At 45.2% G+C, this 12,928-nt stretch overlaps 1 protein-coding gene across 1 annotated transcript in view; it reads right to left on the bottom strand.

Annotated features, from left to right (window-relative positions):
* Positions 1-12,928, bottom strand: part of PLXNC1 (plexin C1) — a gene marked incomplete at its 5' end in the record, with an annotated part of 137,258 nt that overhangs the window by 98,623 nt on the left and 25,707 nt on the right. Inside the window, 2 exons of the mRNA XM_025438862.3 lie at positions 4,260-4,360; positions 7,733-7,867. Coding sequence (XP_025294647.3) covers positions 4,260-4,360; positions 7,733-7,867 — 236 coding nt within the window. The remainder of the gene's footprint in view (positions 1-4,259; positions 4,361-7,732; positions 7,868-12,928) is intronic.

Here is a 12,928-nt window from a genome sequence, read left to right as displayed (position 1 = left end):
AACTAAGTGATCTGATGTGGCTGGGAAGGGCCATCAGTCTAGAATGTTCTGTATTACTGGATGCACAAGTCTCAACCCATCACTGGTAGAGTTTCTCAATCACTCGATCTACTTCATTCACTTAACATATATTTTCTGAGCACCTATTATGTGTCAGGCACTGTTCTAGACTATGGGGGTATAGTAGTGAACAAGACAGACAAGGTCCCAATATTCACAGAACCTACATTTTAACAAAAGAGGCAGAGAAATAAGATCAGTTCAGACAGCAGTGGGGCCATGGTGAGAATAAAACAGCAAGGTGATTATAAGTGAGGCGAGGCCACTTCAGCTTCAGTAATTAGGAAAAGAGCCAGTGATGGAAAGATCTGGAGAAGAGTATTCTAGACTAAGGAAACAACAAGTGCAAAGTGCCCAAGGCGGGAACAAGTCTGGCATATTCCTAAGTCGGAAAGAAAGCCCAGTGTGGTGAAGTGGAGTGAACAGAGGAGAGAGAGGCATGAGAGGCACAGAAGGGTTAGGTGATGGACACAGGTCCTGCAGTCAGAGAGACCAGATTCTAAGAGAGAAAGCTAATGCAGGTTTTAAACTGGGGAATGACATGACCTGGTTTAGATTTTTAAAAGCATCCTTCCTGTTGGAAAGTATTGAGACAGGGGGAGGGAGGGAGGAAGCATGAGTAGTAGTTGTGTAGAAGGCTGGAACTCCAGCCAGTCACCAAGAAATGCCCTGGTGTCTTCAGCCTCTTCTCTGATCATTCCTCTTAACTTCGTGTGCTCACGGAACCAGCCTCTCCCCTGGGGACACAGTTTCCTTGAAGCCAGCTCAGGGGCTGGCTGCTTCCTCTCACTCATTGTGAGTGTCCTGCTTGCATCTTGCTGCCTTTTCTGGATGCTTCTTCTTTCCTCCCCCTTTCCAAGCCTGCTGCCCAACGCACCCCAGCCTGGAAGCTCAGGCAGTCAGGCCATCTGCCCACACCACCCAGAGCCCAGCTTGTTGCAACCATCTACAGACCCCTCCCACCCCCACAAATTCCTTCCTCCTCTGGACTACTTTGCTCCTCACTCCAACACCGTTTCCACAGTTGGTCTTGGTGACTGCAATTTCCAAACAGACGACTGATCTCACACTCTGCTACCTCAGTTCCTTGACTCTCTCTACCAACAATCTTGTCTTCCATTCTATTTCAGGTACACGATCATACCCTAGACCTTATCATCACCAATAGCATAACCCCCTCCACGACCTCCCTACAGCCCAGCTACTATCCTGTTCTAGTTCCCCAGCTCCAACGAGTCTTAAATCCAACCACAACCCCCTGTGCACAGATCCTGTCACCTGTTCCTATCCCTCACTCCCCTCCTTAGAGTTCACTTCCAGCTGAGAGCCCAGGGGCCACTACTTTAAGTACCAATATCCATGTCAATACCATTGTCCAGGGGCACCTGGGTGGCTCAGTCAGTTAAGTGTCTGAATCTTGATTTCGGCTCAGATCACGATCTCAGGGTCCTGGGATTGAGCCCCACGTCTAGTTCCCTACTCAGCAGGGAGTCTGCTTGTCTCCCTCTCCTTCTGCTCATTCTGTCTCTCAGATAAATAAGTCTTTAAAAAAAATGCCATCATCTATCCCTTGGATACACCTTCAGTTCCCAGGCCCCTCTCGCCTTCTTGACAGATTTCCTGCAAAGCCCTACCTTGCTAAATCTAGCTCTCCCCAAGTCTGTCACTACACCAGCAGCACTGAACACAGCCTTCGAAGAGCAAAACCACACTGACTGCTCTCACTTCAAAAGCAAGACCACTGTCCTCAACTGGGCCCTCCTGCTGTTAAGCCATCATTCTATATTTCCCATCTCTGTTCTCTCTCCAACTCTATTTCCTATAGTCTCTCTCCCTGTCCTCCCTTCAAACCTCTGGCACTTCCTCCCCCACCTCACTCTCACTGGTCCGCAGTCACTGAAAATGATGTAAGCAACACCAAATGACACTGCACATGCTTCCACCGCCCTCCTGCCCGGGGACCCATGTTCTGTACCTTCCCTCCCATGACCAAGGATGACCTGCCCCCTCATGCCTGAGGCTTGCCTCCCTACACGTATGCTAGATCGTATTTTCTTTCATCTTCTGAGACCCGACACTGCGCAACCACCCCTGCACTTTCTTGCACCATCAGTTTCTCCTTTACTGGAACTTCCCCAATAGCCCCAAAGCACAGTGTTCTTTCATGCATCTTAAAAACAACAAGACCCTGGGGCGCCCGTGTGGCTCAGCGGTTTAGCCTCACCTTCCCCCCAGGGCCTGATCCTGGAGACCTGGGATCGAGTCCCACATCGGGCTCCCTGCATGGAGCCTGCTTCTCCCTCTGCCTATGTCTCTGCCTCTCATGAATAAATAAATAAAGTTTAAAAAAAAAACAAACAAGACCCTCTGGATTTTACTTTCTCCTCCAGCATCTGCTCCATTTTTCTGTTTCCCTCAGCAAAGCTCCTCTAAAGAGTTTGTCTCTGCTCTGTCCTCTCATTAGTTTCTCTTGCAGCTTTAGCACCACTTGCCACAAACAGCCCCTGTCATGGTCAATCATTACCTGCTAAGCCCAGTGGCTCAGTTCTCTTGCCCAACCTCTCAGCACCATCTGGCTCGGTGGACTGCTCCCTTTCTTCCCTTGGAGTCCTGAAAACCAACTTCTCAGTCTTTCCTCTTCCCTTTCTGGCTGTCCCCTCCCAATTTTTGTTTCCTCATCATCCCCCCTCCATCCCTAACCACGGTACCACCTCGGTGCTCAGCTCCCCAACTACTTGTCCCCTACATAGCCTCTCTCATCTGGTCTTAGGGCTTCTTGACATCCCATCTAAACACGCCTGAGCCCCAAATTCATCTCACCAGCCGGGACACACTGCCTGTGAACTCCAGACCCGTGTTTGCCAACACAGTAGCCACTAGCTCTGCGTGGCTAATTTATCCCCGGCCACTGCCGAATTCACCCCTGCTCGGGGCTCTGCAAATAGGGGAGCTCTGCAAATAGGGGAGCCTACCTAACTGAAAGGGGTGGGAAAGAGGATGCCTAGTGGGTACCCTTCCCGATGAAACGCTGTCGATGATCAGTTAATTTCTTAAACTCTAGACTTGGGCAAGAGACGAGAAGAAAGCGTTCCTACCCAATTACGATTATTCATGAGAATCCTCCTGGCCCTGCTTCCTTTGTCTGCCTGTGATTCCAAGGGAAACAGCCCCGCAAGGAAGCGCAGGGAAAGGCAAGGGCAAGTGTGCGTCTTGCCACATCTCAGCTTTCTGATTCACCCCGTGAATTCCTAGTTGATTCCAGCCCCACGTTCTTAGTCTATCTCCTGAACCTCTTGCTTGTACTGGAGTCTCGCCCTCTCCCTTCACTGCCCTGGGCTACCTTGCCCAGGGGCTCCCCAGTTCTCTTCCCCGCCCTCTTTTCTTTCCCCCAACTGCCCCTCGTTCAGCCTTCAGCTTCTCTGCACCTGCTCTGCTCCTCCTCATCCCTTTTCACCTTTAAAAACTGAAAGCACCAAACTGACAGACACTGTTATGGGTTTGTTTTTGTTTTTTTTTCCCTCCTCCTGCCTGAGCTGCAGCTCAGGCGCTCTCCTCCTCGTTCTGTAGCGGAGCCGAGTACTGGGTTGCCATGGCAACAGCGGATCCAACCAGGCTGGTCCCAGCAACGCTCAAGGAAGCCTGCTCCGAGCCTGGATGGGTCTGAACATCATCACTCAAGACCAGGCTGGAGGCTGGACACCAGGCCCCGGCCTCGCCGCGCATCAGGAGACAGCAGCGTCCAGAATAAGGCCCCCACTGAGCCCACCGGGTGCATGACATTACGAGGATTCAGCCGAAAATTTTCAAACATCCCTATTCTTTTATTTCCTCTGAGGGGGAAAATCTTTTACCTCTCTCTCTCTGTGTGTTTCTCTCTCTGGAGTCTTGGAGAACTCAGTAGAAAGTAAAAGCAGAGCTCCGGCCTCTCCTTTAAGTGGCCCACCCACCTGGCTCCCACCCCTGGGGGGCTGGACCACCCTGCATGATCGGGGCCCAAGGAGTTCCCCCCATTTGCACAACTGGGAACATCCTGAGAATTAATTAGCATCACCCCGTGATATTTCAGGCAAAGAGCTCATCAGTGCCCCCAGGTCATCGAAACGGATTGTCAAAGTAGGGCAACAAGTGTTCGGCCGCTTGACACTTTTTTTTTCTTCTCTCTCCAAAATGTGAGTTGGTGAGAAAGAATCAGGAAATACCTTTGTAGCGAATGGCACCAACCACAGTGAGGGTCTGCTACCTTCAAACACTCCATACAGGATTGATGTTTACTGCAGTTTGCAACACGAATTCTCCTCACCTAAAAATAAAGACGGCAGTGGTTCAGATGGAATTATAAGCAACACCAGAAAAACTACAACACCTTATCTGATAAAGGGCCACAGGGAGCATATTTATCAACTTGGACTGGGACAGGCTCTGTAATGACACTGGGTGGCAGTTCTCAGAGTTCTGGGGGTGAAGTCGCTTCTCAGCATCCCCTGGGGAAGCCTCTGAGAGTACAGATTCCCAGGTACCCTGCGGCCCCCCACAGCAGAGGCTCCTGCCTGGTAGGGCTGGGATCCAGCCCAGAAATGAGGAGAATCCCACAGCCCTGCCAGGGTAACTCCATCACTTCAGCTCCTGGCTTGCTTGCTCACATTCCCACCACTGGAGTTGAGAGTAGAAGAAATGGGGAGTATTCAAATCATTGCCTGCCCCTAGAGCTGCCTCTTCCAGTTGCCAGGAAATAGCAACCCACAGAGCAGGTGCCTGTGCTGGGGAGACCCAGGTATCTGAGACAGCCAGTCGGGGCCTGGAAGCAGGGTGGCAGGAGGCAGGGAGGACCTCAGTGTCACACGGCGCATTTTCTGCAGGCAAAAATCCCACAGCAGGTAGTAAGGAAACTTGCGGAACTCATTAAGCCAGGAAGTTGTACACGCTAGAAGGTATAAGTAACTTCTTTAAAAGGTTAGAGACACAGAGATTTCTAGAAAGGGTTGCTGAGAAAAATAGGCTATGCTGAGGAGCACTCTTCAATTCTAAGTTGACTTCATGGAAAATAAACCCACCCATTCCTCACAGTCCTCAATGTTGCTGAACGATGTGGGGCACACCACCAGCCTGAGCCAGAATTCACCAGAATGTGGATATTTCCTCATAGCTCACACAACATCCTTTTAATTCTGGGAGGATTTTCATAAATATGTAATCTATCTAACCTTGTTTTCTTATCTGTGAAATGGTGACAGTGCTGTTGACTATTAATACTGTCTGGCACATACTAAGCGCTCAATAAATGTTAGCTATTGCTATTGTGTGAGGAACAGGCTCCACGATCCAACAGACGTGTGAAACCTTACACAGAAAAGGCAAATAGGTTTCCTTAGAACAAGGCTTTTGAGAGCCTTTGAATATGCTAAGCATCACGATACTCCAGGAAGTAGTCAATAGCATCTCCTCCTAGGGCCACTTTTGCTCAGAGCACTTAGTGGAATATGAGTCTCTAGAACATTCTATGAGAACCATTATATGGTGTACTTAAACACACAAACAACATAACTCCATGTAAAAGAGAGAACAATATAAGTACTTACGTTGGACCTGCTTCTCTAACTTAATAACACATTATAGTGACTATCCCACAGCAATGCATAAATCTTCATACAGTTATTTTTAACGGCCACATATTCTATAGACATACCAGGGCATATTAGTTTGGCTGTTACTATCTCCCCAAGAGTCTAGGAAAGAACCTTCCTTAGGTTTCGCCTCTCCAGGGATTATACTGGCTCAGCCAGAAGCTTACTAATAGGATCCCCAGCACTAAACCTAAGTGAAGAATGTAGGTATAACCTGCTTTGATGCCCAGTCAAAAATTCTCCCTAGGACTTCAGACTTTGAATGACCAGAGGCTAAGCGCTCTTTACCTCCCAGAAAGTGAGGACCTGTCAGCTATCCGTGGCTCTCACGGTGGTTCTCAGCTTGAGTTCTGAGGAAAGTAGTAATGAGAATTTATGAGCTATTTGCAATGTTTCAAAAAGCTGAGTGGAAAAACATGCTTGGATCAAGCAAGACTTCAAGAGTCTCCACTTTGGGCTGGAATTTTATCAGCTCTGTGTGATAGCACAGTCCGTTCTCTGGCTGGCAGTTTTCAGATGCCCTTGATAAATAAAGCCTGGGAATGGGAATAGCTACTTAATCCATGCAGTTTGTGGAACAGACAAAAATCTTTCAAAGTGGAAAGCCCAGGGAATAAATAGAATGAAAAGTGTTGAGCAGTGAAACAAGTTGCTGGGGAAGATTCCGTATGGCAAAGAAGTGGTTTACCAACATAGATCAGGTCCACTGCCCATCCCACTGTGGTCATCTTGACAAAGCCAGCTGTTCAATGGGCAAAGGGCAATATGGCCTTCCTAGGAATTCTGGAGACTACAAAGTGCCTGCGTACCTACCTGGTGACTATAACAGCACGTGTAGCTTGATATTATTGCTATTCCCCTTAGAACGAGAGACAAAAGAATGGAAAGTAGGAGTGGACCAAGGGCAGCTGGTCTTTTCTTTTCTTTATTCATGAGAGACAGAGAGAGGCAGAGACATAGAGAGAGAAGCAGGCTCCCTCTGGGGAGCCTGATGTGGGATCACACCCTGAGCCAAAAGCAGATGCTCAATCACTGAGCCACCCCAAGGACAGCTGTTATTCCATTATATAATTCTGTAAGTCTCAATTATCTCCTTTATACTTTGTATGTTCCAGTGGCCATGAGTCTAAATTACCAAGCCAGAAGTGGCTGCTATTTTCCCAAGTTTGGGATCTGATCTTGTTTTCATGGGCTTTAAGGTCAGGCCAGAATTGAAGTCCCAGCCTTGACAGGGCCTAACCTGTGTGTGTGTGTGTGTGTGTGTGTGTGTGTGTGTGTGTGTGTATGTACGCCCTTGAGTGAGTTATTTAACTCCTCCAAGTCTTTGGCTCTTCATATATAAAACAAGGGCAATTTTATCTCATTAAATTATTAACACACTTCATCACCATGGTTTTTATATGTGTGTGTGCACAGGCACAACTGTATGCATGTAGAGAGACCATATTTAGAATGGTAACTAGTATGTGGTCAATAGGGACTGACTAAAAATTAGTTTTTTTCCCTTCCTTGGTGAAAGCACTTTGTAAAAATGAAGAAAATGTAAAAAGATATTCTTTTTATTTCAGTAAGCAGAAGCAAGAAGAAAAACTAACACAGCCAGATAAATTAAGAGAGAGAGGGTGAGTGCCATATATTTCCTGGTTCATGAATGTGTATGAGATTGTGGCCTGATATTAACCCCAAATTCCAAAGCCAACCCCATTGGGTATATTCATAAATGCATCTAACCGTTCAGTGCCCACACAATAAATGTGTAAATTCGGTTACCTTGCTGATTATGCACCCATTTGCAAGCACACCCTCCTCTGGAAAACTTGGCATTGGAAATATAGCCAATAATAAAATTGTCTAAATAGGTAATATTTCTTGCTTACTTACTGACAGTAAGGTTTTTAATTCTGTGTCTGTGAGCCACTGTGGGTCTTCTCAAAGCCTGCAGCAGTGGGTAAACTCAATAGTTCAAAGTAAAAGCTTCACTACTAGATGATGACATTAATTAAGCACTTTTTATTCGTAAGTCAGAAGCAATAACTAGTATTTTTACCTACCTCTTTCCCAGCTGTTAGATAGATGTAGATATTCTTCTTGGGATGGGGAACCAGTTTGTAGAAAATAGGCGTTTCTTCTTTAATTTCATAGATAACCTCTGGACAATTTGAAGTCAAATTCTCACCAAGAATAACCTATATTTTTTTCAAAAAGAGAAATATGATTTCTATTAAATATGTCGAATAGTGGGGTGGTGAGACAAGCTTAATTCTAAGACCACGTGCCCTTGTACTCATTACATATATTGGCTGAGCGCCATGTTCCTTAAGAGTCTCCTGACTCAGTCTTCCACGAGGCTGGTAAAAACGAGCACAGCCACACACACACCCCCCAAAGTCACCCTTCAGTGCGGGGTAAGTGTCCTCACATGTGTAAACTCGAAGGCCACAATTCCCTACCACATCTAGCTTTACAAGAAGCTACAAGTGACAGCTTCATTAACACTGTGCCAAGTGATCTTAAAACTTAAAGGAAGTCAGCTTGACATAGATTTGCACAGATTACTCTGATTCTCCTACAATACTCTACATACTTAGGCATTTTAAAATAACCAGGACAACTTAACAGGCCCAAAGAGGTAGGTATATGTTTATATATAAAATATAAGTGTGGCTTTGAAATTGGACAAACCTGATTTTCACTCACCTCAGTCAATAAATATCTACTGAATAGTCCTTAGGCATCTGGTATGTTCTAGATGTTTGGAAAATGGCATTGAACAAATGGGGTGGGGGTGGGGGGTAAAATCCTACCCTCATAGAACTTGTGAATGTGTGTATGTGTGTTTGTATAGTGGAGTGGTAGCAGATGATACATAAATTATAAACTCTATGAGAAGGTGATGTAGGTCAAAATAAAGTGGGATAAAGACAGAAGGATGCTCCGTGCTCAGGGCAAGTCGCTTTGAGAGGTGGTATTTAGGTAGATACTTGCAGGAGACGATGACTTGGATCATTTAGATGTCTGGGTGACACAGGCTCTTGGACAAGCAACCCACCGGTACTGAGGTAGCCAGTGTGATTTGAACAAAACAAGTGAGGCAGAGAGGCAACAGGGATATAACATAGGTTCTTGTCTGCCTATTGTAAAGACCTCACTCTTATTCCAAGGTGAGAGACATGGAGTCACTGCAGGGTTTGAGCAGAGTAGTGACCTGGTTAAGGAGCAGGTTGGAAGCACAAGTATGGATACGTATCAGGAGACCATTACCATAGCCCTAGAGAAACAGGGTGGTAGCTTGAGCTCAGGTGTGCATCCTGGCTCTATCCTTTGAGTAAGCTGTGCTACTTTGAACCAGTAACTTACTTAACCTTCCTGGGCCTCAACTTCCTTATCTATAAAATGGGGCTAATGATGCCTTTCTTATATATAACTGTTAAGGATCAAAGGAGAATTATGAAAAATGCTTAGCTTGTAATAAATATACAGTAGATAATAATGTTATTAGATTATAAGCTCCTTTTGAGTAGAGGCCATGCCTTAATTGTCTTTATACCATCCCCTTGCCCGTTGCAATACTTTCAAATTCAAAGGTCTTCAATATTTCATCAGTTTGAACACATCCATCTAGAATACCCATATCTGTTTCTCTACCACTGAGGACAGCAATTACATTGGGCACATGGTTGTAAAAGCAAAATTGGCACCTGAGAGACTCTTTTCAAAGTCTACATTCATGCATCTACTGAGCAACAGCAAGCCTGTATCACATATCCTGATGGCAATTACATATTTGCTATTTTATAAAAGACCCCTTATTATTTTGGTACATGGGGCCTCCTCCTGCATGTGACCCCACTCCCAGGACCTGGGCCTGAGTCTGGCTTTGCCTTGCAGGGGTGACTTCCCTCCATCATCTGCTCTGGGTCAAGTCCATTTGGGATTTGGTACAACTCGCACCTCACTAGGAGCCCATGAACTGCCACTAAATTCAGTAGCAGCTCTGTAAGAGTCAACCCCAGTAACTAAAATAGGACTTTCAAAGAAGGACTAGAATCAGTTTCTAAGGGTGGTGGAAAAGGTCTGTGTCACAAGTCTTTTAAAAATGACAATAACTGCACCGTTCAGTACGGTAGCCACCAGCCACATATGGCTATTTAAATTTAAATTTAATTAAATTTAAAGTGTAGAACTTCCGTTAGACTAGCCACATCTCAAGTGCTCACTAGCCACATCTGGGTAGTGACTACCATACTGAAAGTACAGATACAGAACCTTTCCTTTATCGTGGAAAGTTCTATCGGACAACACTGGCCTACCAAAAACTACGAACAAAGGGAAACATCACGCAGACACCGCCCAAGTGTGGACTTGCCAGGTTCTTGTCTTCCCATCTCTAATTCATAGTCCTTCTTAATCAACTCAGATACAAACAATTGATCAGGGTCTAGAAGTGGTCATAGAGAAGAGAGGAAACAGGAAGCCATTAAAAAAAACTTTTGATAAAAATATTCTCAAGTGCAGCTCAAGAGAAGACAGGCTGCTGTCCGGGAAGAATTCATCACGCCAAAGGCATCATTGGGCTGAACCACCCGTGAAGCGTTCTTGCGGATAAAACCAAACCTGAATCTAATCAAGCCTTTAGTGTGAACTTCCATTTAGCATTAGGAAACAAAAAAGGAAGGAAGCAGCTGAATGATAGATACCACAAGAAAACAGCCAAATTCACACTGTGGGACATTCAACAAGACAACAGACTTCATTTCCCCAGTCAGTCAATGGCTGTGGATAAAGGATGGGAGGTGGCTGCTCCAGACTGAGAGAGACATGAGAGACACACAGAGAGAGGCAGGGACACAGGCAGAGAGAGAAGCAGGCTCCCTCCAGGGAGCCTGATGCCGGGAGCCTTGATCCCAGGACCCCAGGATCACCTGAACCCAAGGCAGACACTCAACCACTGAGCCACCCAGGCGCCCCTGTACATGGAGATTTATTGCATCATGCATTATAAGCAAAAGATTGCAACGACCTAAATGCCCAACCATAGGGAGCTGATTAAATATGGTATAAACAGTATGGTACCATGTAGCCATAAAAATAATTAGGAAGCTCTTTGTGTATACGTTGAAAACATTACATATATAGCTATACATATTACATAAACATATTTATATACACATACAGCATGTGTAATATGTTGTATATTTGATTAAATGGGGAAAGACTACCTTCCCTCTTTTGCTCGCAGACATATTTATCTCTGGGAAGATACCCAAGAAACCCATATCCCTGGTGCCCCACAGGTCAGGAACGTGTGACTTTCACTGTATATCCTCTTGGTTCGTTTGAGTTTTGAACAATGTCAGTGTATTATCTGAGAAAAATATGATTTACATTCAAAAAGTGAGAGTGAGCGGGCCAAATTGTTCTTTTTGCTAGACTCTACAGAGAAACAGTCACTATAACCCTGAGGATCGGACAACAGCAACGTCTCATTTCCATCACAGGGGCTCAAACGTGGAGGGATCGGGGTCTCTGTGGTCATGGTCCTCACCTCTCTCAGGTGACTCCAGGACAGAGAGACATGACTTTCTTTCCCCTTTAGATTTCTATTGATGTCACCTCCTCTGCCTCTGATTCCCCCAGCCCATCTCTGAGGCATCAAAACAATACTTGGATCTTCTAACTGCAAAATGTGTGTCAACGTCAACACAGAGAAGCCAGCCAGCAGGACCGGAGCACGGGAAATGTTCCTTCCTCAGCTCAGTTTATTTAGCTGGGCAGCTTTGGAGAAAGAACGCAATGCGTGAAGCGATGCAGGAAGTAACAGTGAGTCACAGAAACCCAAAATGGGTTGAGTTTTGTATAGAAGAAACTCATCCAATTCACACACACTCCTTGGGCATGATGTGGATTTTTAGCTCTTGTTTCCAGAATATCCCTTTAATATCGAACTAATCCAAAGTCAACCTTAGCCTCTGCCATGCATGTTCTCATTTACCCCCTTCATCCTTCGATTCTCAGGCATCACCTCCTCTGAGCAGCTTTCCCTGGTTGCCTTTCTACCTCAACCCACTGTCATTGTTACCCATCAGTCTGTTTCCTCCTCTGGACCTTTCCTACTGTCTGAAATGGCTTTACTGCTGATTAATTCAGTTATGTATCTTCTGTCTTTTTCTTCCCATCACGAGAGCAAGGGGGTTGCCTGTTTTATTCATTTTTGTATCCTCAGCACCCAGAATAGTGTCTGACACATAAAAGGTAACCCAATAAATATTTATTAAATGAAAAAAAATTCTATTAGCATTCAAGATTTTATAGGGCTCTTCAGATTTTTCCAGCTGAAGCCTGTGTAGAAAACAAATTTTCCCCAGTGGAGAATTTCAGTTTGTGTCAACATATTGTTTCTGTTGACATCTCCTAAAGTCTCATGGTAGGCTATTAACTAGCCTTGGGATTTTTGTTGCATACAAAAACCTCCCAACTCCAGTCCTGAAATGTGCAGTGTGTGAGACTTCCACACCAGACAGTTACATTACAAGTTCAACACCACCCACGGAAAAGATAGTCTGGTGAGGAAGATGATAGGGGAGGGGAGGAGGAAAATTAAAAGATTATTCTTTTTTTTTTTTTTTTTTTTTGCTTTACTATTACCATGACATGGAAAAGCCATGGGTATTCAAGAAAGTTAAGATATATACTCCAAATTTCTTTCCTTACACCTCAACTCTGTGGGGCTAACCAGTTAAAGGGCAACCAAGCCAATCTTCTTCTTTTAATAAATAGTTTCTTTAAAATGTTGTGAAGGGGACATAAACCATGCACACACGAGAAAGGAAGGTAATTAACCAACAGTATTTAAAGTGCTTCAGTTGTTAGTAGTAAAGGTGAAATATCAAGATGAAGGCAAACTCCTCTTTTATTTCTAATTTACTTATTTCAGTGTAAAGTAGTAAGAGAAGAGTACAGCTTGAACCACAAGTTCTGGGCTGTGGATTACAAGGCAATAATAGTTCTAAACTGGGGAGTCCCTGCAAACTCACAAACTAAAAAGAATGAGATGGAGGTGAACTTGAACGAGCCTCACAGGATACCCTATACAGCCAGTCACAAGTTTTGACACTGCCTGCTGTTTTGACTTTTTGGCCTGTTACCTCAGCTCAGCCATCCCCACCACCCCAACCTTCCAGTCCCAGGTCCTGTCCTAGGTTCTGCTCGGCTTCCTTTCCCTTACTTGAACATTCCATGGGAATAAA

Source organism: Canis lupus, chromosome 15 (assembly GCF_003254725.2).
Source record: "Canis lupus dingo isolate Sandy chromosome 15, ASM325472v2, whole genome shotgun sequence".
In the NCBI taxonomy this organism is placed as follows: domain Eukaryota; kingdom Metazoa; phylum Chordata; class Mammalia; order Carnivora; family Canidae; genus Canis; species Canis lupus.
Note: the sequence above shows the minus strand (reverse complement) of the source record. Positions and strands in the feature narration are given on the sequence as shown.